Here is a 19,004-nt window from a genome sequence, read left to right on the forward strand (position 1 = left end):
AGAGGTGTTTTGGGCTGGGAGAAGGCATGGTGAAGTGGTTGAGCGATGAGGAAGGTCTCTGTTGTACAAACCTAAAGCAGAGTAGACACGTAAGTACCCATCCTTGAGAGCCCAACTGACTTTACATGGAAATAGAAGTTAAAACATGGAGGGGGAACTGACCCTGTGTCCACGCCACTCTCTCAAGACTGGGCGCATCTCCTGGGTCTCCACTAATGGGCCACCTCATTTGCGCTGCAAAGCTTCCTGGAGGTGGAGAACCTCAGAAGAGTCTGTCCTGCAGTATCTGGCAAGGTTCATCATGGAGTCTGAATGGATTAAATTAGAGAAGGATACTTTCCAGCCTGGCCCACTCAGCAAATACTGTAAGCACAGCCCTTCCTAGCACAGGGTAGACGCTCTGAGCCCAAGCTTGAACCAGGACCGTGGAAGGAATTGCATCACCATGGGGCCTGGCATGCTGTCTGAATCTGCCCTGCAGTGTCTAAAGCATGAGTACTGTGAAATGCAGGAGGAGGAATGTAACGCCAGTTTTGTTTTTTTTAGGGGGATATAGGTCTGAAGGGAGAGAAGGGTGAACCAGGATTACCTGGGAAACCAGGCGAGACCGGACTAAGAGGTAAAGATGTAAGTAGAAGCTAACAATCTGGTCAGATGGTCATGCTGGAGCCCTTGGAAAGCCAATCTGCACCAAGCTAACAACCCCAGGTTATGCCCTTGCAAGGGAAAGCAGGAACAAATGACAAGATGGGACCAGTCAAAAACATGCGTGTTACACTGGTTGGTGAAAACACGGGTTTCGGCACTACAGTGGTCAACAAATGAGAATGGACAAACTACCTTTATTAAGGCATGATGGTTTGCTCATCAAGGGTTCTAATTTCTCATTTGTTCTGTCCGCTCTGTCATTGCAAGTGAGGAGGTAGATCCTTTGCAGGTTGTGATTAGGTCGTGCTTTTGGCTATATTTCGGGGCAGAATCTCTTTACCCTTGGTCCAGGGTATGTGGCACCATGGTGTTTGTGTTACAATGCCTGGACACCACATTTCTTATTATTCAACACCATGCTGTTTTGTCATTGAGTCACATCTGTCTGACGTGCAGGGAACTAGCACGGTGCGCTGCCAAAGCAGCCTGAAGAGCTTTTTGGGTTTAGGGCATAATAGTTCCCTCTTACGATCAAACAAAGTGGCCCCTCACAAAAGGATCGTAACTGGCTTCTGGAAAGCCTCTCCTAACCACGTTCAGTGAAGACCTTTCTTCAGTTCAAAGGGCTGAGTAGATCCCTGGACATCGAGTGAAACAGGATTACCAAGGGAAGGCTTGAAAAAAAAGAAGCATCCATCCTTCTGATCCTGAAGCCCTGCTGCCCAACACCCCTAGTTTCAGAGTCACCAGTGATTTCACAGAATCATAGAATGGTTAGAGTTGTAAGGGACCTTAAATATCATCCAGTGCCACCCCCTGCCCTGGGCAGGGACACCTCCCACCAGACCAGGTTGCTCCAAGCCCCGTCCAACCTGGCCTTGAACCCCTCCAGGGATGGGGCAGCCACAGCTTCTCTGGGCAACCTGGCCCAGGGGCTCACCCCCCTCACAGCAAAGGATTTCTTCCCAATACCTCATCTAAATCTCCTCTCTTTCCATTTAAAACCCTTCCCCTTCATCCCATGGCTACCCTCCCTGATCCAGAGTCCCTCCTTGGCTTTCCTGGAGCCCCTTTAGGGACTGGAAGGGGCTGGAAGGTCTCCCCGGCGCCTTCTCTTCTCCAGGCTCTCTCAGCCTTATTTCGAAATAACACCTCTTAACCCGAGTAAGAAATTAGGGTAAAAGAACTTGGTCACACGTTGAAATGTAACTGAGCACTTTTGCATTGTGTTGTAGGGAGAACCAGGGCAGAAAGGCACCTCTGGGACCAAGGTAATCAATGGGGAGCCCACACCTTCCAGAATTACATAGGTACCAAACACAGCAGGGTCACTCACAGCCGGAGGTGTGGGTACAGCGGTATAGGAGAAGGGCTGCACTGAGTTAGAAAGAAGGTCTATCCATCCCAGCATCTCACCTGAGAGTGACCAACTTCCCTGGAAGTCCTGAGAACAATGCAAAAGCAGGATGTCCTGTTTGAGAGTTGATATCTTACGGGTTTGATAGCTCTTGGTAGATTTTCCTGCCGTGAATTTAGTCACCCCACATAAACTTTTAACAACCTCAACTGCCCTGGGCAAAGCATTGCACAGGTTCGTTCAACAGCAGCTGGACAAACACCCGCTTTGATTTGTTTTGAAGCTGAGCCCTGCTCATTTTATTTCCTATTGACTTGTCCTGGGGTTAGATGAGACTATGAAGAATCCTCTTCGTCTTGCCCTTGGCTTTTCTTTCTCTTATTTTGGCTTTGGTTTCATCTTCCAAAGCTAAAGGCTGAAAAAGAAAGGCCAGAAAAGAACTAAACTGTGGGGGGTTTGGGAGATCGTTCTTTATGATCTGCAGCAGATGCAGAAAAAAGATTGCCGCAAATAATAGTGGTGTTTGATCATGGAATCATAGAATTGTTAGGGTTGGAAGGGACCTTAAAGATCATCTAGTTCCAACCCCCTGCCATGGGCAGGGACATCTCCCACTAGATCAGGTTGCTCAGAGCCCCGTCCAACCTGGCCTTAAAAACTTCCAGGGATGGGACTTCCACCACCTCTCTGGGCAACCTGTTCCAGTGTCTCACCACCCTCATGGTGAAGAACTTCTTCCTAACATCCAGTTTGAATCGTCCCATCTCTAGTTTTAATCCATTCCCTCTAGTCCTACCATTACCCGACATCCTAAAAAGTCCCTCCCCAGCTTTCTTGTAGGCCCCCTTAAGATACTGGTAGGCCACTAGAAGGTCTCCTCGGAGCCTTCTTTTCTCCAGACTGAACAACTCCAATTCTCTCAGTCTGATGGAAAAAACCTAAATATTTCTTTCCTGGGTGAAAAAACATAGGGGAGGTGTAGCATTTCCTTTTTTTTACTTTACTTTTTTTGCTGCTGGACATGCTCTATTTCTGATTGCTTCTCCAAATCCTTTCTTGCAGGGGCCGCCTGGACTCCCAGGACGGCCTGGAGAGCAAGGGATAAAAGGCGATACGGGACAACCTGGAAAGGATGTAAGGCAATCCCTAAGGGAGAAATGGAGAGAGGGAGAATTTGGGATAGTGCAATGCCAATCAAAGAAACAACCATCTTTTTTTTTCTGCCTTATGGCCTGGGAGGCATAGAAAGCTCCCTCCCTCTCTCCTGGGGAGGGAGTCTTCTCTTCAAAGGGAAGATTAGGGCTGTTTCTCCCTTCTTGTGTGATTAGCCAGAGCACAGGATTAGCAGGACTGTGCGTTGGGGGGTTCTGAGTGTGAAAAGCTTCTCCAGCCCTACACTGCTGGAAACGAAACACTTAATACTGACTCAGTCTGATGAGGAAGGAAGGAAAACTATGCGCTTAGGTTCTGTCTGTCTGATCTCCCTCTAATAGCTTTGGAAAACACTGCCTAAGATCAGCTGCATTGTCAGAGGTCTCAAAGACGTGGTGTTGCTACAAACTTGGTGAAACTGAGCGGCTGACTAGGGGAAAGTCCCTAATGAGCCCACCCACTGAGGAAGAGGTTAATAATCTCACCCCTTATTAAATGTCAGTGAACTCCTCCACAGGAGAGATGTTGAAATCCAGATTTCATTAGCTCAGCTGCTCAAAGATGGCCTTGTTAGTCCATCAGATGCTGAGCTGGCAAGAAGAGGGGGGACTGCTGAGACCCCCTTCCTTTACCATGGCTTGTTCTCATCCTGCCTCTCTCTCCACCTCCTAGGGAATCACTGGAGAGAAGGGAGACAAGGGCGAAGCTGTAGGTTTGCACATTCCCCATTTATAACCTTGCATGAGAGAAAGTTTGTTTGGGGGCTAAAATGTTGAAGTGCATCACTGACTATTTTTTTTGGGGGGGGGGGGGGCGTGGGTACGGTGGTGTTGTATCTTCATAGGGTGAGCCTGGGCTGCCTGGGACTCCTGGAAGCATTGTGAGTAACGCCTGATTCTGTTGTCTTACACGTTCGTTCGGGAAAGGGATATATTGAGTTTTATCATGAATCCTGGGGACCACGGAGGACACTTCGCCAGAGCGTTCTGCTTTTATGTTTTCATCCCACTGTCAGGAAAGAGCAGGCGTAAGTCACTTCAGATTCGTAAATTCCCAACGGCGTGGACCAAGGTGAGGTAAATCTCAAGGTCCGTATACAAGCATTTATGAGTTTCCCAAAATGATTAGTATTGGTCTTAAAGAGTCCATGATAATTGGCTAGGTGTGTGACAAATTATGGCAGGTGGTGGGGTATACGTCGTGTTAGTTAACACCAGATGTACAACAACTTATGACAAGCAGTACTTAAGGTCATTACTTAACAACTCTAACCATTAATTAATCGCCACTTAACAACTCTAAGACAAAAGAGAAACCAGGGCATAGAGAAAAGGTAGAGAAAAAGACGATAAAGGGATCACCGGTCCTGGTTCCGTTTTTTTCAGGGAATCTTCCCAGGCATAATCTTCTTTCTTGGAAAAATCTTCTCAGGTACAGTCTTCTTTCTTGGGAAGAATCTTCCCAGGCAAGATCTTCTTTTGTTTCTTCTTTGTCCCCTTTCTAGGGGCACTTATTTTCCCCTTTTATGTTTGCTGAATTAGCATGGTCCACCCACCTTGCCGAGGACAGCCTCGACTCAGGTTTCTCCCTTCCCCCGGGTGACATGTAGCATGATTTGGGTGGAGAGACGAGTGCCATAGTCATACATGTTTAGCATAATCTCTATAATCTTCATTAGCATATGCAGGGGTGTGTGCTTTCACATAGATTTCGTGGATAATGATGCAAAGGTCACTTATTGGACACAATGGCCTCGAGAACTGAGAACTAGCGAGCTCACCACACGAGAGGCAGAACTATCCTGTCCTCACAAGGCAGTTCTCCCACGCTTTCAGGCACGAGAAGTGTAAGCCTTATCAGTTCTTTGAAAGCCAGGCCTGCATTATTTCTTCCCTTGCGAGTGTTTGAGGTGTTCCATTGAAGGCTTGGAGGGCCTTCTGCCCCTCCTCAGAGAATTTACAATCCGTCTCTTACAGTATTGGAGAGTGGATTTCCCTCCTAGCCTTATCAAAGGTGCAAAGCAGCATGTGTATCTAGCTCCTCTACAGATAGATGCATGAATCCATCCCAATTGGCTTGTCACTGATAGTGCAAGAAGACTGTGACACGGAAGGGACTAACACCTAGCTATGAACCCATCCCATACCGTTAATCACTAACTGTTGCGGAATCAAGGCTTCTGGGCTCCTTCTGTAGTGGAGGCAGAGAGATGGATGCCTCCTAGGCACGTGGGATGACTCGTGCTCAGGACTCTCCTGTGTCTTTGCAAAGAGTTTTCCTTTGGATAAGAGGCCTAACACCAAGTTGTGTCAGATTAAGAGAGAGAAACTCAACGCAGGTTCATCAAAAATAAGGCTGGAAGAGATTTTGAAAGGTCATTTAGGTGATCAGGAAGGTGTTTTAGTACATGAATGTGCAAGGAGGCATTTTTTCACCCCATCAGCTTCAGTGGAGGTAAAGCCACCCCAGCGCAAAACCAAACGACTGCGTCTTGGGAGAGCTGTGCTAAACTTTATCTTCCATTGCCAAGGATAAGGGATTGGCAAGATATGAGTAAGAGGCTGCTTCAAAGTAGGCAAAATGCTACTGTCCACCTTCAGCGGTATCATTCCTGTACAAGACAGTAGTTTCTGCTGACTTCGGAACTCAGGACAAGCCAGGAGCAAGGAGTCATTGCCTTCCAGTGACGCCTCTCCATTTATCGTAGCTCTCCGCTCCCAACCCTACCAACACGCTGTTTGAAACCACCCCATTTTGTGGTCCCAGGCCCATTTTCAGTTGTTGTTATCTACTGGGGCTCCTGTTCACTTGTCTCTCCTATATTCTGCATTACTTGGACTCTGGTGTGTTCAGGAGTGGGATGTGGGGGTGCCAACTCAAAATTCCTTTCAGTGTTCCCTTCAAAACTGGGAAGAGCCTTATTGCTCCAGGGTATGGCGAGATCCTTCTCTGCTAATGCATAACCATCTTGCTCCATCACCCAGCCGGGTCTTCTTAGGGTTCAAAAGGCTTATTTTCACTCACGCAGTTACCCAACTGGCTACTAAAACCATGTCCCGTGTTTTTATGCCCATGTCCCAGAGGGACCCAAGCAGTGTCCTCAACAGCAGGGAAGTGGTGTCTCTATGACCCCAGTTCCCTTTGAGAGGGCCTTCATTAGAAATGCAGTTATTGACACCGACACCACAGCCACCCTGAATCTCTTACCTGTGAGAGCAAAGCTGCTGCACCAGCTCCGTGTTGGTTGGAGTTCAAACATAGAAGGTTCAGGTTGCTGGCTGATTTGGGAGGAAGCAGGTGGCTCTATGTCCATGGAAAAGGGCTAATGGGGGTAAAAGGCACAAGGAGGTGAGAGCTTGTATCCAAGACATCATCCTTCACTTTGTGAGCAAGCTTTCTTCCTTTTGCAGATGTCTTCTCTGGAGAACGCCATCACCCTGAAAGGCAACAAGGTAAGCTCTCTTTGCTGGAGATGTGTGTTGAAGCAGAATATGTGATTATCTTGCACGTGTTGTGTATTTTGTAGCTTCATTACTTTTATAAGTGAAAGTCTGCAAACAGAGCCCAAAACTCAGAAGTTCCTGGATTCTTGCTGTTCCCACCTAAAACAACAAAGATGCTCCAAATGCAGAGGGCTGGAGCCCCTCTGCTGTGAGGACAGGCTGAGGGAGTTGGGGGTGTTCAGCCTGGAGAAGAGAAGGCTCCAGGTAGACCTTATAGCGGCCTTACAGTACCTAAAGGGGGCCTACAGGAAAGCTGGGGAGGGACTCTTTATGAGGAAGTGTAACGATAGGACGAGGGGTAACGGTTTTAAACTGAAAGAGGGGAGATTTAGATGAGATATCAGGAAGAAATTCTTTGCTGTGAGGGTGGTGAGCCCCTGGCCCAGGTTGCCCAGAGAAGCTGTGGCTGCCCCATCCCTGGAGGGGTTCAAGGCCAGGTTGGACGGGGCTTGGAGCAACCTGGGCTGGTGGGAGGTGTCCCTGCCCAGGGCAGGGGGGTTGGAACGAGATGATCTTTAAGGTCCCTTCATGCACCTTGCAGCTGGGGACAGGGAAGGATGCGAGGTAGATATGGAGGTGGCAGACCAGCCGCAGCATCGATTTCTACTACATTTTGCTGTGCTGGGAGGAAAGGCTCGTTCAGAGAGGTGCAGGGTGTATATCTAGATGGGTCCTTTGCAGGCAGGCCTGGGCTTGTCCTGACCGTTTTCAGATTTAGCCATGGGACTCGTGAGTCCTGAGTCACTGGCAAAGCACATGATGGACTGTGGGAGAAGAAGAGCTGCAAGCATTATCACCATGGGTCTGTTGCCTCCCCAAACCCTACTTAAAGCATCCAATCCCAGGCTTTACTAAAGAAATAGTGTTGCGTAATCAGCCAGGCTGGGCGGGGGAGGGGGGAAATAGAGGCAAATTTTGCTTTGCAAGGAGAGGTAATTCTTTAGGGCCGAAGTAGAAGCAGCATGTTTCAAGTGAAGAGCAGTGTTGTCCCAGATTTAACTTAATTACGTGAATCAGTGAGATAGTTACAAGACAAGGCTGGTTGGTCCATCTAGAAAAGGTATTAGTCTGGGGCCAGCGCACGAGAAATGCCACAATGCATGATGAAACCATCATCTCCACTGGGAATTTTAGATGGGACAAAGAACTAACATGTTCCTGCTGGCTTACAGGGGGATCGTGGGAAGGATGGCTTGAAAGGAGAAAGAGGTCCTCCAGGCCCAAAGGTACGTCCTGAATGCATGGAGGCGTCTTTGTGTTGGTACCATTGTGTTGGGCTGGCCAGAGGGGAAGAGCACCCATCTCAGCTCTCTTTTTACCCCCTAAAAGGTTTGGTTTTCAAAGCACAGGTTCTGAGATGGGCTTGTAGACTTGTGGTCACAACGATGCTGTTGTCCTACAGCTCAATTAAGCAGATACACAACATTTAGGTAGGAACATGTTGTTCAGGAGTTGGATGGGATAAATTTCTGAAATGTTCAGGGATGCTTCCTTCCTTTCCTCCCATCTGCAAGTTGAAGAGCACATCAGAATGGGATTGAAGGAGAAATGGCTTCTGATACCACGCACACCTAGAGATCTTTAGAGGTGGGAACAAATCCTTCACTTAATGGAGAGGAAAATGCTGCAGAAAGCAGCATCAGCAGGTACAGGTAGATCTCCTGATTGACATGAGATGTAGGTCTTTGCAAAGGCAAGGACTTATCCAGGTGCCATGCACGGGCTGTGCCTCAGACGTACCCAGTTCAGCCAGTGCATCCCTGCATTGCGGCTCCTTCACCCCAGCACCCCTTGGTATGGAGATGCAGCACTGTCGGGGCCTTCCTGACGCCCTTCATTCCACCGGAATCTGTCGATACAGAAACCAGATTTCAGTGAAATGAAGCCCGTCAGAGAGGCAGGTCAACCCCCGCCTCAGAAGATGTTCCTCGCCCAAACGCTGGTCCTCCCAAGCCATTGCAGCTCATCTGTAGTTTCACCTGTGGTGATGGCCCAGGATCACTCACCTGGAGAGCGTCGCCATGCCGGGCAAGGAGAGATGGACAGCCTGTCTATGTGACTTGCTGTTGGGAGTCCAACCCATTGGAGACATTTGACCCTGACCACATGTGTCAGTAGAGAGGGCCACCAGCTCCATGTCCACCTCCAGAAGGGACCACCAACCATGGGGGAACCTTTGCCATCCTCCTCCTTGTTGCTACCTCAGCACAGCTGCCACAGCATCGTTGGCATTAAGGGGCCTCAAAAACCTTTGCTTTTTTACACGTTGTGCATGGCCAAGAAATGGAGAAGGGGGTGATGCAAAGCTCTGGTCCAAACCTCTCTTTGATAATGCTCATGTCTGGCTCTGGTGCAGGCCTGCCCCATGAAATACAGCAAACAGCTGTATATGATGGAGGGATGAAGGAGCCTGTTGAGCAAGGTGGAATTCAAACTCCTTCTCTGAACCGATGGGGGTTTGTCTGGGGTCACTGAGCGGGCTGGTAGCAGAGTAAGGGCCAGATACGTGACCCTTGTGCCTCCTCAGAGTTCCTCTTCTTGCTGCTCACTGGGATAATGACTTAATTAATGAGTTGTTCTTGTTCATCTGAAGGGAGAACCCGGTCCCCCAGGCAAAGGAGTGGAAATGAAGGTAAATAAAATAAAAAATATAGAACCTGTTAATGTTGGAAACACCTCCCTCTCTGTCTGGGGTTGGGACGGCAGAGGGAACCCAGTGTGTGCCCCGAGGCTTGGCCATCAGGCACCCGTGGACCAGGGCTAGAGGAGAGAGGAGGGGAAGTTCTGACCTTTCTTTCCTCTTGCAGGATCTGGAGAGGCTTTTTGAAGCAAATGGTATCAAGGTAGGTAGCACTTTGACCGTCCCTCTGACAAGGTGGTTGTAATTAAGCTTTTCCATCTATTCCCTCTGGCCTTCTGGAGGCGATGTGTGCTCCCCCAGGTCCTGCACTGGCACTCACAAGAAGGCAGGGTTATTGCATTTCCTTTTACAACTTACCACATATATTTAAATGCTTCTTGGACATCTCTTCTGCTGCTATGTTATGGGGTGGACCGTGGATTTGAGGCCCATGTGACATTGAGACTCGGCAAATACCCGTTCAGAGCTTGGTGCTGCCACCTGGGTTGGCTTGTACTTCACCACTGGGCTGCACAGCCAGCAAGAGGAGACCCACACAGCCCTCTGGGTGCTCCAGCCATGCTGTGTGTCCTGTTTAGCACAAAGTCCAGTTTGGGCTGTTCCTTAGCTCATAACACAAATAATAGTGAATAATCACTGTGCAATACAGCAGTGCTAGACTGGCAGCCTTCCTCTTCACTCTCAAGGTTGCCATCAGGCTCATGAAGTGTGATGAGGCTCAGGTTTTAATATCTACCAGGCAGATCCTTATAGCTGTGCTCATTACGTTCAGCTCCTTTCTGTAAGCTGTGGAGATATGACCGAGGGAGGTGAGGGACTGACTGATCTGGTCAAATATTTTAAGTCAAATGTTTTATTTAGGGTGGGGAAAGCCACCACGTAAGCACCATCAATCAGCTCCTAGATGCCCAAACTGTAGACACCCGTATTTAAATCAGCCGTTGGCTGTCGGGAGACATCGCTTCACCAGGTGCCCTGTGAACCCCACTAGAAATGCAGCTGTTGTTTTGGGGTGGCTGCACTTGCACTATTGTGTTTCATTAACGGGAGGGTGGCACTGGGCTTAATGGTCTCCACTGGTTGCAGCTGGCACTGCTGAAGGACCTCTCCAATGCACTCCTGCGGGACGGGCTGGATGAGCTGGTGCGGCAGCTGGGTGGCTCCAGAACCAGCAAGACCTCCAGGAGAAAGCAGGCAGCTCTGCATGCCACTGAGCATGGCGTGAGTATCATCATCTGTCATCCTTAGGGGACAGACAGACCTGGAAGGAAATGAGAGGGAGACAGAAACGAATCATTGAAGGCTTCGGGGACACCTCTGTCATCAAGCAGGTTACGGTGACTTGCAACCACTGTAAGAAACAGTTCAGCTGGAAGAGGCTAATGGCTCACACCAGGATCTTGGATCTTGGTTAAACCGATGGGATTGCGAAGCACTCTTTTTTTCAGTGGAAATAAAGGAATCAGTCAACCCTTGTTGATGGAGGTAGCTAGAAGCCATCCTCCAAAGCCATCAGCCTCCTTGTGCTCCTTGAGGGCTGGGGGTTGTTGGAGTGGTGGGTGTGCAAGGGGAGCAAAGCAGCTGAAGGCATGAAAAGCGATCATGAGGGCGGTCTCAAAAGCAAGAGGGATCCCAGGGAGGCAGGAATAGCTTGGAAGCAAAGCTTGGAGGTGGCCAGCAGGGAATTACTGACTACTTATAGAATCATCATAGAATGTGTTGGGTTGGAAGGGACCTCTAAAGGTCATCTAGTGCAACCCCCCTGCAGCGAGCAGGGACGTCTTCAACTAGATCAGGTTGCTCAGAGCCTCATCAAGCCTGGCCTTGAATGTCTCCAGGGATGGGGCCTCCCCCACCTCTCTGGGCAACCTGGGCCAGTGTCTCACCACCCTCATGGTAAAGAACTTCTTCCTAATGTCTAATCTAAACCTGCCCTGCTCTAGCTTAAAACCATTGCCCCTCGTCAGTCCATTCTGGTTCAGAAATGCCACCAGGTGGGACATAGCATGCTGGAGGGATGGAGCAGTGGGCAGAAGTAACCTGTCAGGATCCAGCTCATCACATGCGTGGAACCTGGGAGATTAGGTTTGCCATCACCACAACAACCCAATGTTTTTGATGTTTCAGGATTCACTGGTGTTCGATACTTCTCCTGATGCTGTGGCCAGCACCGAGGTGACAGAAGAGGCACAGAGCCTGGAGGTGGAGGCTCAGTTTAGGGTGCTGCCGATGTCTGAAGGACTCCTTAAGGTGAAAATAATCAGCAGAGCAGATGAAGTGTAGCTATGTAGATCTGTGCTCCTGTCTGTCTGGTCTGCTGCAGCAATGATGTTAAGAGATCGCACATCAAATGTGTACCGGCTGCCTGTGAGCTCCCAGTCCATGCTCCAGTGATGCCTTCTGCTGATCCTCATCCTCCTCTCCTTTCCACCCAACCACAACTCCTTCTTGTCTTCTGAGCAAAAAACCAGCACAGATTGGGCTGGTTTCAAGCCATCCCTGTGCTGGTTATCTGTTGAACTTGCCCGCAACGTCTCCTCATTTGGAGGCTGTAATCTAGGTGCATCTCTCTTGCCCCAGCAGGGATGGATCCAACCCCGCTGTCAGGTTGGATTGAGATTGCCCAAGAGAGGAGTCTCTGCCATGACCCCACCGCCCTCGTGTGCTTGACAACCAAGCTAATTGCTAGAGATAATTTAGTCATCTGCATCCTCCACAATTGCAAGTAACAGATAGTTTGCGGTTATGGGAATTAGGAATTTATTAGAAATGTTAAGGCTTAATCTCCATACTGGACCCAAGTTCCAACATGGTACAGTACACCTCCAGGAATAACATCAGAGGGCTGTATTCAGGTCACCTTTCATAGCTCCTAGAGGAGTCATGGATCTTAATTTGCTCATACCAGACAGTCCTGATAAGGAATAGTCCAGGGAAAAGTGCCTGCAGCTGCAGTGGGGCTTTTCTTGTCCTCTTTTTGGCAGCCAAGAAGTGACTCGCTCTCCATAAACTCTTGTTGGTCAGCAGTAGGAGATGTCTCTGACTGGAGCACAAAATCTGTGGGGATGTTTGGAGTCAACTCCTGATGATTTTGTCTTCCTCTGTGGCTGGTTCCCCAGTTGCTCAGGCACTTAGACAGGGTGAGACAGGCTTATCCCCTCTCAGCTCCAGGCTCCAGCTGTGATCTCAGGTGACACGTTGCTTTTCCAGATCATTGCAACCTGGATGATAGCATTTTAGGGGCTTGAGAGGGGATGAAGTGCTCGCCAGTAGGTGTGTTTGCACCAAGAAACCCAAACTGGGTGTGTGCCAGCAGCCCTGGGGCCAGCAAGGCTGAGATTTGGGGTACAGAGACACCAAAGCTGTTTCCATTGGGCTTTGGGAGCCCAACCCAATCTGGCAGAAAGGCTTGGGGACCTCTCTGCTCATCTGGGCCAGCCTGTCCAGGTTGCCTAGGACTTAAACCAGCCAGTTGGGAGTGAAGGTGTCAAAGCAGCCCTCTGACACACCAGAGATCCTTGCAGGCTGCCCCAGCCCTTCCTTTGGCACTTCCCAAGTAAGGAGCAAGAGAGGTCTTGGCCCCTTGGCTCTCCAGCCTTGTCTTGCTGTGTCTGAGCATGCTATTGAATAAATGGCAGTGTTGATTGATAAAGCAGCGTATTGCGGATGATGTCCTGACTTACGAAAAGCAGTAACTTTCTTTGGTCTCCACAGGGTCCCTCTGCTGGTGGTTCTGAACCTGAGTATCAGCCCCTGGGAAACCATCCTGAGTCCTTGGAGAAAACATCTGAGGAAAGAAGGAAGGACAGAGACTCAAGAGAGACAAACACTTCTCTTGGCAGTGTATGTAAATGCCTGTTTGGTGACTTTTAATTACTTTTCCATTTCTGCTTATTTAATAGATGCAAAGTCGTTACATTTCTCAAAGCTCGATCGGACAAATCCTTGTAATTCTGTGAGTTTTGCCCTATTCTACTGAAGTGAAAAAGCTAAGCTAGAGAAAGGGTAAGGATGTCTGCGTGAATCAGTGTCAGAACCCAGAAAAGGGTCTTGTTTTCCATCTTCCACTCTGGTAATTAGTAAGATTGTGTTGTCGCTCATCTACCACCCTCTGCAGAGCTTGGCTGTGCCCCCACCACGCCCAGAAGATGGTCTTCAAGGAAGCCAGTCCATGGAGCTTCTCAGGTCCTTGGAGGACAGGGTGGAAGGACAATCACAGCAGGACACTAGCCATGTACGTCTTCTCACAGCAGACCAGTGTGGAGATAAGTGATAGACTGGAAGGGACCGGGAGGTACATCTCTCGCCCAGTGCTCTGAGTCCTGGGGCAGTTCCCCCACATCCCTGGAGGACATCACTGCTTGGACATGGGACCTAGGCGGGAGGCTGATGGCCAACCTTGTCCTCTGCATACAGGCAGGAAAATGAGAACCCCCCAGCGCCCTTGGCAAATGTTTTGTTGGTTAATTACCCGCTTTTGTGGGGAAAAAAAAAAAAAGGGGAAATCTCTTTCTAATCTGAATCCATCTGACCTCAGCATCCATCCTATTTTTTGGGGTCTGGTTGATTGAATAGACAATGATTCTCAATACTTTTTTAAATCAGACTTGTAATACTCCAGGGACAGTGCAGACCCCAGACAGTGAATTTAAGATATGCCCCCCGTAAGATATTTCATTTTCCTTTTTACATTTCAAAGATGTTTCAGAATAGTCCACAGACCCTCAGGTTTCCCTGCACAGCGTTAGTCTTTTAGACCCTGGTATGCATCCTCCTGAGCCCAGCTCCGGACTGCAGAGTCTGACTCCCTAAAAGAGGAGGACTTGGGGTTCTGAGCAGGTATCTGGGGACTTCCTCCTTTTTAAGGACTCGCCAACAAGAGCAAATTGTAATTTAATGAGCCTTTGTGGATCAGCTGAGCCAAGGTGATTGTCCCAGAGGAAACTTCACCCAGACGCGGGGTGACTCGCCTTACCTCTTCCTTCAACCTCTGCCTCTTAAAAAGTGGAAGTGGTTTGTTCTGTGCTTCAGCTGAAGGACGGTAGCAAAGTAGAGGTTTCTTTCACAGCCAGGTGTTAGAACTGCTTTACAAGCACATGTGCACGTATCCTCTAAAACACTTCATATCATTTTCATCAAAGTTGGAGGGTGCATCCAGGCTGGGAGCAGCAGTTATCACAGCTCAGCTGATGGGCAATAAGTTGTGGTGTTGCTGCGGTGTGGTTGTCTGAGCCCAAACGTCCCATTTCACTCTTTTGTTTTTTCTGCCCTCCTGGGCATTTCATTTTCTTCTGAGAGCCCAAACTATGCTCCGCTGCCACATACCAAACCCAGCACCCTCCAGTTCGAACACCATTGTAACCAGAATTCCACAGTCCAGCCCAGCTGGGAGACCCTACGCCAACACCACGCATCGAGTGACACCAACCCCGGTGATGGAGAGAGGGAAAATACATTCACCCAGTGCTCTTCTAACACCTTTGGATACAGATGTGCTCCTGTGTGTTGAAGGGAATGCTCTTTTTGAAAATACTTGGAGACAGGATGGCCACAGCCTTAGAAAGTGAAACAAAAAAAATAATAATCCCTTGGATGTTTGCTTGCAGCTACAGGCACAATTACTGCTAGGGACAGCATTAGCAAGGATATTTCTAGGAATAGAAGCTCAAAGACCCTCTTGGAGAAAATCTCACTCTGATTTAGGTAGTCTGCTGAACACTTGCTTCTGCTCCCACCGCTTTAGCCGTCTCCTGGCTGGCTCTGCAAATTAACACCACGCTGAATCACGAAGCTGGAACAACCTTTGTTGCAGCAGCCACGAGAGGGCTCACGGCACAAACACACATACACAAACACACGCACATGTGTATGTGTGTAAGCTGCAGCTCTGGAGACCATGGCTTGTGCAATGAGCATCCACCAGCTTTGGTTTTCCTCCTGGATGCACTGTTTCCCTTTATGGGGCCATGGTTAAATTGGAGAGAGAGCTGGAAGCACAGAGGATGGAGCCCAAACCCCCTCAATTCTTGTGGGACTGGGCTGCAGGACGCTGGCTGAGGTGGGAGCTTCTTGATGTCCTGTTCTTGAAAGCAAGCAGAAATCAGTCCCAATGGACCTGCACCCGGAGACCATGAAAGTGGGGGAAGTCCCGAATCTGTGGCTCCATTTGAGCCACGCTCAATGCTCTTTGTAAGCAGATTCCTCGAGGCTTCACACATGTCCCTGTGTGGAGTCATTTAATAAATCAACCCCACCGTAGACATCTTCTTCCTTGATGAACTGGGAGTGACCCCTGTTTGTTCGGTGTCTGCGAGCTAAGTGTATCCGTCTGCCTGGACACTGTGGTCATGGCACCAGGAAGGAAAAGGGACCATATGGCCATGCCAAATGTGACATTTGGGCAAAAGAAGAGTTGTTGTCATTCAACAGGGGCGTAAAAATTCATAGAATCATAGAATGTTTAGAACTGGAAGGAACCTTAAAGATCATCCAGTGCCACCCCCTGCCCTGGGCAGGGACACCTCCCACCAGCCCAGGGTGCTCCAAGCCCCGTCCAACCTGGCCTTGAACCCCTCCAGGGATGGGGCAGCCTCAGCTTCTCTGGGCAACCTGGCCCAGGGGCTCACCCCCCTCACAGCAAACAATTTCTTCCCGATATCTCATCCCAATCTCCCCTCTTCCAGTGTAAAACCCTTCCCCCTCGTCCCGTGGCTCCCCTCCCTGCTCCAGAGTCCCTCCCCAGCTTTCCTGGAGCCCCTTTAGGGACTGGAAGGGGCTGGAAGGTCTCCCCGGCGCCTTCTCTTCTCCAGGCTGAACCCCCCCAGCTCTCTCAGCCTGTCCCCACAGCAGAGGGGCTCCAGCCCTCCCAGCATCTCCGGGGCCTCCTCTGGACTCGCTCCAACAGTTCCAAGTCCATTAAATTAATTAATTTAATCCCTGCATCCCAAGGACCAAAAGCAATATCTGCCTTCTGTTTGGGATGCCACTTTTTTTTTTTAAGCCCCATGGGAGGTGCAGAGCAGAGCCACAAAAGTTGACTCACAGGTGGCTGTAGGCTCATTTATCATGAGACATCTAAGAATGGACATTTTTTAGCCAAACTCAAGGTGCCTGAGCTGGCTTGATTTCTGCATGAAAGATTTTTCGCAGGAAGGAGGTGCCGAATATTAAAGGGCTCTTTAATCTTGCAGTGAAAGGCAGGAGGAGAGCCGGAGGGAGGAAAGAGAAGACTTATAATTCAAATGGGAAATCAGAGCTCAAGCTGATTAACCCCAGGAGCAGGCTGTATGGAGATGGGACAAGGCAGCCATTCCCCGCCTGTCACTGTCTGAGTTATCAGGAGCAGAGCACAGGAGGTTCTGGGGGGGATATTTTGCACTTTGGGTTTATAGAGATGATCTTCTGCCCTCCTGGGGCTGATGTTCAAGAGTCCTATGGATTAGCATGTGCAATACGACAGCAATGCTGCTTCTAGCATCCATGCTGGTTCAAGATCAGACTGGATGAGGCTTTGAGCAGCCTGGTCTGGTGGGAGGTGTCCCTGCCCAGGGGAGGGGGGTTGGAACTAGTTGATCTTTAAGGTCTGTTCCAACCAGAGCCATTCTATGATCTAGGTGTTTGGCAATAATCATGAGTGTAATCCTGCAGCCCAGCATTGCCAACCACCTTCTTCTGAATCCCAGCCCAGAGGATGCCCCATCAAATGAAGAGTTATTTGAAAGATGGGCAGATAGCATCACCCTTCCTGCTCTCGTGTCCGGTGAGCCCCATTTTGGTAGTGGCATGTGTAGAAGTGGAATAGATGCCACTAGGGCACTATGGCACCTGCACCCCAAGGGCGTTTTCCTCGGTTTTCCTTCTCAGGAGGAGGAAAAAGTGCAGTCCAAAGGCAGGGAAAGAGCAGCAGCCCCTCTCTCCCTGCAGCTCCTGCGTCCTCTCATCCCTGGTGGCTCCTGCAGCCAAGCTGAACTCAGCCGGGGGCGATGCAAAGGGAGCGAAATAGAGCCGGCTGTTTTCCCGTCAGCAGCAGCGGTAATCACAAATTTTACCTGTTAAAAGGTTCACGGGGCCCTGGAGAGAAGCAGCCCATAATAGCCCAAGAGCTTCATCTCAGAGGTGCAATTTCTGGCTGGCAGGAGTTAATGGGGGAAGCAAATTAGCGGATATAAAGAGGCAGGATGAGCCCAGGTACACGTGCCCGTGCAAGAAGCGGTGGCCGGTTGCTCTTTCTGTTGATGAGCCACTTCTTCGGTGTTACGGGGCTGTAACAGCCAATTCCTGCCTCCTCCATCTCCCAGCTCCCCTGCAGTTAAGTTTACTCATTTTCAGAGTTAATCCAGGCCCCTGGTTGTCTCAGTGTGGATAAACCCATAGTCACTTAAATTTCCTATCTGATATCTCCTGGGCCTTTTCTATTTCTCTCTTTCCTGTACCTCTTTCTTTGCAGGAATATTTTTTTACTCCCCCTTTTATTGCCATTTTTCTCTTTCCTGTCCTAATTTTATCAGTTCCTTTCCTCCTTTTCTTCCTTATCTCTTTTCCTTTCTTTTTCACATTGCCACCTGCCCTCAGTAAATCATTCCTTTAGAAAGCAGCAGCCTCTCTACTTTTCTTTGAGGTGTCTTATTGCTGGCGTCTCGGAGCACGAAACTGCTAAAATTGCGGAGGAATTACAGATTGAAGGAGAGTTATTACCCCCTGCAATTTCCCACCGCCCCAGTAAATGGCAGCTTTATGAGATCGCATGCATACGGGTCGCCTTCCAAACCTCGCCGAGGTCTCGGCAACCCATGGGCTTGCCTCGAGTGATGCTATTCGCACGTCTGCAAGTCGAACGTGGACGTGTGCTAAAGAGCCGAAGTGTTTTGTAGCCATTCTGCATGCAGATGAGCTGTGACCCGGGGCAGGATGGACGGAAACGTCCACGCGGTCTCACCTGATGGTGCCATCTGAGCCACCCAGGTCACCTCTGCGTAAGCCTGGGAGATGTTTCTCTGGCTTGTCCCACAAAACCCACCCAAGGTGGACACTCCTCTGAGCAATCTGTTCTTTTATTCTTTTATTCCTCATTCTGTCATCCTTGCTTTCCTTCAGTAAAGAATTTCAATTTTAATTGGACCAAAATAATTTATTTATTTTTTCCCTTACGCATTTTGGTGAGTCAGAAACTTCCTGGGTTCATTAGCCGCTGGGCGAAATCATCGTCTGGTTGGTTAAAATCCAGCAAAAAAGGACTATCATCCCTGCAAACCTGACAGCATAGTGTCCAGGGCTGGATGAACCGGCGTTTCTTGGAAATACTTTATTTAGGATTTACTTTCCCTTAACTTTAACCATCTAAAAGTCTTGACACATACTTGTAGGTGAAATTAATTGAGATGAACACAGGCCTTTGTTTCTGCAACAAAAAAAAATGTGGGAATAGTGCTAAATAACTGCACCCCATCCTGATTTTTCCCTCTCCTTCATGTGCTCCTGCAGGTCTCAGGGTTGGCGTTTGGGTGCAAGGAGGTTCCTAGCTTTCTTTCGTTATAAATAGATTCACTGCTTTTTTGCTTTCATATCGAAATAGTCACCAAAGCTACACTGCCGTGCGTCCACTGTGCGGTTCAGGGAATAATTGCTGTCCACCGAGATATCCAGGAGCCAGGAGTAGTATAATTTCTACAACAGCAATTAGATAATTTACCATTGCTAATATGGA

General features: G+C 49.1%; 1 protein-coding gene across 1 annotated transcript in view; it reads left to right on the forward strand.

Annotated features, from left to right (window-relative positions):
- Positions 1 to 19,004, forward strand: part of LOC134510420 (collagen alpha-1(VII) chain-like) — a 136,643-nt gene that overhangs the window by 76,962 nt on the left and 40,677 nt on the right. The window contains exons 44-56 of the mRNA XM_063323721.1: positions 547 to 627; positions 1,884 to 1,919; positions 3,068 to 3,139; positions 3,830 to 3,865; positions 4,002 to 4,037; positions 6,568 to 6,609; positions 7,833 to 7,886; positions 9,254 to 9,292; positions 9,468 to 9,503; positions 10,388 to 10,522; positions 11,429 to 11,551; positions 13,016 to 13,144; positions 13,419 to 13,535. Coding sequence (XP_063179791.1) covers positions 547 to 627; positions 1,884 to 1,919; positions 3,068 to 3,139; positions 3,830 to 3,865; positions 4,002 to 4,037; positions 6,568 to 6,609; positions 7,833 to 7,886; positions 9,254 to 9,292; positions 9,468 to 9,503; positions 10,388 to 10,522; positions 11,429 to 11,551; positions 13,016 to 13,144; positions 13,419 to 13,535 — 936 coding nt within the window. The remainder of the gene's footprint in view (positions 1 to 546; positions 628 to 1,883; positions 1,920 to 3,067; positions 3,140 to 3,829; positions 3,866 to 4,001; positions 4,038 to 6,567; positions 6,610 to 7,832; positions 7,887 to 9,253; positions 9,293 to 9,467; positions 9,504 to 10,387; positions 10,523 to 11,428; positions 11,552 to 13,015; positions 13,145 to 13,418; positions 13,536 to 19,004) is intronic.

The sequence above is a fragment of the Chroicocephalus ridibundus genome, chromosome 1, assembly GCF_963924245.1.
Source record: "Chroicocephalus ridibundus chromosome 1, bChrRid1.1, whole genome shotgun sequence".
Classification (NCBI taxonomy): domain Eukaryota; kingdom Metazoa; phylum Chordata; class Aves; order Charadriiformes; family Laridae; genus Chroicocephalus; species Chroicocephalus ridibundus.